The following is a 3,705-nucleotide window of genomic DNA, read 5'->3' on the forward strand; positions in this document are numbered from 1 at the left end:
TTCCTGTCTCTTGGCGTGTTCACCCACTCTGCGCTCAGTGACTCACGCGTTCTGACTCTCATAGGCGCTGCTGCCAGGAGCAGTCCTGCATCGGTCATCTTGCACGAGATGGCGGTGTCTCTGATGTCTCCTGGGGTGACATGTTGGATTATAGGCCATGCAGGCTCGCCTGCTCACTGGCTAATGGCCGTGGTGTTCTGAAGGACACATACCAGTTCACACTTGCCCCGAGACCGCATGGAGGTTCCTTCGGCCCATGCTTTGCCCGGGACTCGGTACTGTAGGGCTCCTCAGTCGCTGACAGTGCTCTGCCCCGTGTCTGCTACTCTCAGGTATCAGGTCGACAAAACTGTATCTCATGTGGGCTCCACTTGCTTTTCCTGCCTGCTGAGGACCTTTGGCCCCTGCTCATATGATCTCAGTCAGTCTGTATTTTCTCCTTGGAGTGTAGTTTCATGATAAATAGCTATTTCTCTATTATCTCGCTTGGTGTAGTCCTTACACTTACCTATCATCGGTTATAGGTGCTGCAGCTATAATACTACTTTTCAGTATTGTTTTTTCACTTATTTAAAGTATGTTTTCTTGAATAGAGCTGCTTATTTTAGTGTAATGTTCTTACATAATAATGATTTTGTCTTGTGTAAAAATCTTGCTTTATTCCCCAACATCAGGAACATAGTCTTGTTTATCTGGATATTTAACTCCTTTTGATCTGAGGTCGAATTTGAATGTAGTGTGAAATCGGAATGCAGTTTGCCAGGGTGACATCAGTTTTCCTAGCTCCGTTTACTGTGTTTTCTCTATTTTTACCACTGAGCTGTCTGCCTCCTCTACCATCCACCAGAGTCCTGTGTGTGTGTGTTTTCTGAGCTCTCTGTTCTTTTTCTCTTGTCCATTTGTCTTCTCTCTGTGCCAATACCACCGTGTCTGAGAGTCTGTTTTTCCATCACAGTACTCTCATCTGAGGCAGTAGGTATCCTTCTCCTTACTCTTGCCTGTTTGATCTTTCCTATAAGTCCTACCATCGAACTATGAAGTTCCTTGATGACCCAGTTGCCATTTTATAGGGAATTGTACTGAATTTTTTTTCTTCACTTGGGTAGCATTGTCAGTTTTATATTATTAAGTGACCCCCCCCCACGCCGGCCCAGGTTTTGTTGAGTAATTATGGACATACAGGTTTCCCCACTATGCAAAATTAGAGTGTTCCTGGGAAACTTCTCATGACATAAAGTGTGGAAGAAATTACCATTGATTTATATGGAGAATATTTTCACCATGAATGTCTTCAAGTACAGCATTACTGTGTTCTCATGTAGATCACATGTATTTTGCAAGTCTGTTCACCATACTGTTCCTCGGGCAAACGAGACTCGTGTCCAGCCCAGTCCTGCTCACTTCCTGCCTTACGAGCCTTGTCCTGGGAGGCCTCACTGTCACCCCTGTCAGAAACTTGGGAATCCTGTTTCCTTTTCTCCTCCCTTTCCCTGGATCCTCATCAGTACCGTCTTTGTGCATTTAGTCCCTTTGTACATTCTGTCTCCTAAGGCTACTGTGGCCTTTGTACTTTCTCTTTTGTGGTGAGTCCCATGATGCCAGTAGGACTCACATCATGGGCACCTCCTGTGCAAGGGAAAACTCCCTTGGATCTCTTGTTGTACGCAGCCAGCCAAGCTCAAGGCTAAGAACACAGAACTCCTAAGAGTGCCACATCGGCCCAAGTCATCTGAAGCCACTGGAAGTTCAGAGATTTCCCAGAACTACCTTCAGGCTTAATGAGCTGATAGACTCAATAAACTTCCTAAAAACTGTTACACTGTCCTCTCAGTCATGTTTGTTACAGACAAAGGTACAGCTTGGAAGAGGAGCCAGAAGTGTTCCAAATACTGAACTCCTGCGTCTTCAGTGACTTGTTACCTCCTTGGATCCATATGTGACAATAGGTCCATGGATATTGCCAACCCAGGAAATTGGCCGAAGCCTCAATATCCAGATTTTTATTGAGCCTTCATTACCGAAGTGTGTTTGATTGAGTCATTGCCCATGGGACTCAAGTCTCTAGCCCTTTGTTCCTTTCCAGAGGTCCAGCTGATACCTGGTGACTCAAAGCTTCAATTTTCTAATTATATGGTTGATTTTTCCGATGCGGCCAGACCTTACCCTGTGAGTCATCTCTTTGGTATAAATGATGGGCCCACGATGAGTTATATATCGTCATAAAGTATCAGGTGCATTCCTAGGCACCCACCATGAATGACAAAGAGAGGTCTGTCACTCTGGAACTACACAGCATTGAGAGGTTACCTCCTTGGAGCTGGGACAAAGACCATACTTCTTTTGGGGGAAAGTTAACTTTACATTACATACTTTCTATCTTCTATCAGGGCTCCATTAGGTGCCTTTCTTAGTGTTCTTAACAGCAACGTCCTCGCTTAGACAAAACCAAACATACAACATTCTTATTAGTCTTTCCGGCTGCATCCAGTACAGAATTGCAGCGGTGTGTCCACTCCAGACCCCTGTCTCCTATCTAGCTTTTCCTGGGTCTCCCTTTCATGGTGTCAACAGTCTAATATCTGGGGGTGGGGGGGGAAGAAATTGCAATCCCGAGATTCAGAGGTAATAAAACATAACAAAGATGGGCACTATTTTCATCTTCATTCTTTTCACTGAAATGCTGATGATATATTTTCTGAGTTGTCATTACTAATAGGCCTTTCTGTATATTGGGTTTCTTTCAGATGACAAGGGAAAACCCACGACTACAGAACTTTCCAGTTGTGCACCAGCCCTGTCTGGGGGGGCCTTGTTCCAGGAGCTAAGACAGGGAGACCCAGGGAACTTCCAGCTGGGCCAAACCAAGGATCAGAGTGGGTCATCAGAAATGCAGGAAGGACACTTGAGACCAGGCTTAGAACCCAGGAGAGAGAAGCTCCCTGAGAAAACAAGCCCTGAGCTTGGTGGTTTAGGGGCAGCTGATGGCGTGTGTTCACAGACGGCACAGGAGCTGACCCATCCAGGAGGTGCTGTCCATGACCGTGACTCGTGTGGATCAGGTAAAGATCCCGTGATTCAGGAAGAGGAAAATACCTTTAAGTGCAATGAATGTGGGAAAACTTTTAATAAAAAGCACCTTCTTGCTGGACATGAGAAGATTCACTCTGGAGTGAAGCCCTATGAATGCACCGAGTGTGGGAAAACATTTATTAAGAGCACACACCTCCTGCAGCACCACATGATCCACACGGGGGAGCGGCCCTACGAGTGCGTGGAGTGCGGGAAGGCCTTCAACCGCAAGTCCTACCTTACCCAGCACCAGCGGATCCACAGTGGAGAGAAGCCTTATAAGTGCAGCGAATGTGGGAAGGCCTTCACCCACCGCTCCAATTTCGTCTTGCATAAGAGGAGACACACTGGTGAGAAAACCTTTGTGTGCAAAGAATGTGGGCAAGTCTTTCGACATAGGCCAGGATTCCTTCGACATCACATCATCCACAGTGGCGAGAATCCCTACGAATGCTTCGAGTGTGGCAAGGTCTTCAAACACAAGTCCTACCTCGTGTGGCACCAGCAGACTCACACTGGGGAGAAGCCCTATGAGTGCAGTGAGTGTGGGAAAGCCTTCTGTGAGAGTGCGGCCCTCATTCACCACTATGTCATCCACACTGGGGAGAAGCCCTTTGAGTGCCTGGAGTGCGGGAA

The 3,705-nt window shown here is 46.7% G+C and overlaps 1 protein-coding gene across 1 annotated transcript; it reads left to right on the forward strand.

Moving 5' to 3' along the window:
- Positions 1-2,635: 2,635 nt before the first annotated feature.
- Positions 2,636-3,700, forward strand: LOC116863821 (zinc finger protein 264-like; the record flags this gene model as incomplete). Its single annotated transcript, XM_032851155.1, has 1 exon — positions 2,636-3,700. A coding segment is annotated over exon 1 (813 nt), but the record flags the coding sequence as incomplete, so codon positions are not given.
- Positions 3,701-3,705: the final 5 nt, after the last annotated feature.

The sequence above is a fragment of the Lontra canadensis genome, unplaced genomic scaffold (genome assembly GCF_010015895.1).
Source record: "Lontra canadensis isolate GAN:19392208 unplaced genomic scaffold, GSC_riverotter_1.0 scaffold3399, whole genome shotgun sequence".
Lineage (NCBI taxonomy): Eukaryota > Metazoa > Chordata > Mammalia > Carnivora > Mustelidae > Lontra > Lontra canadensis.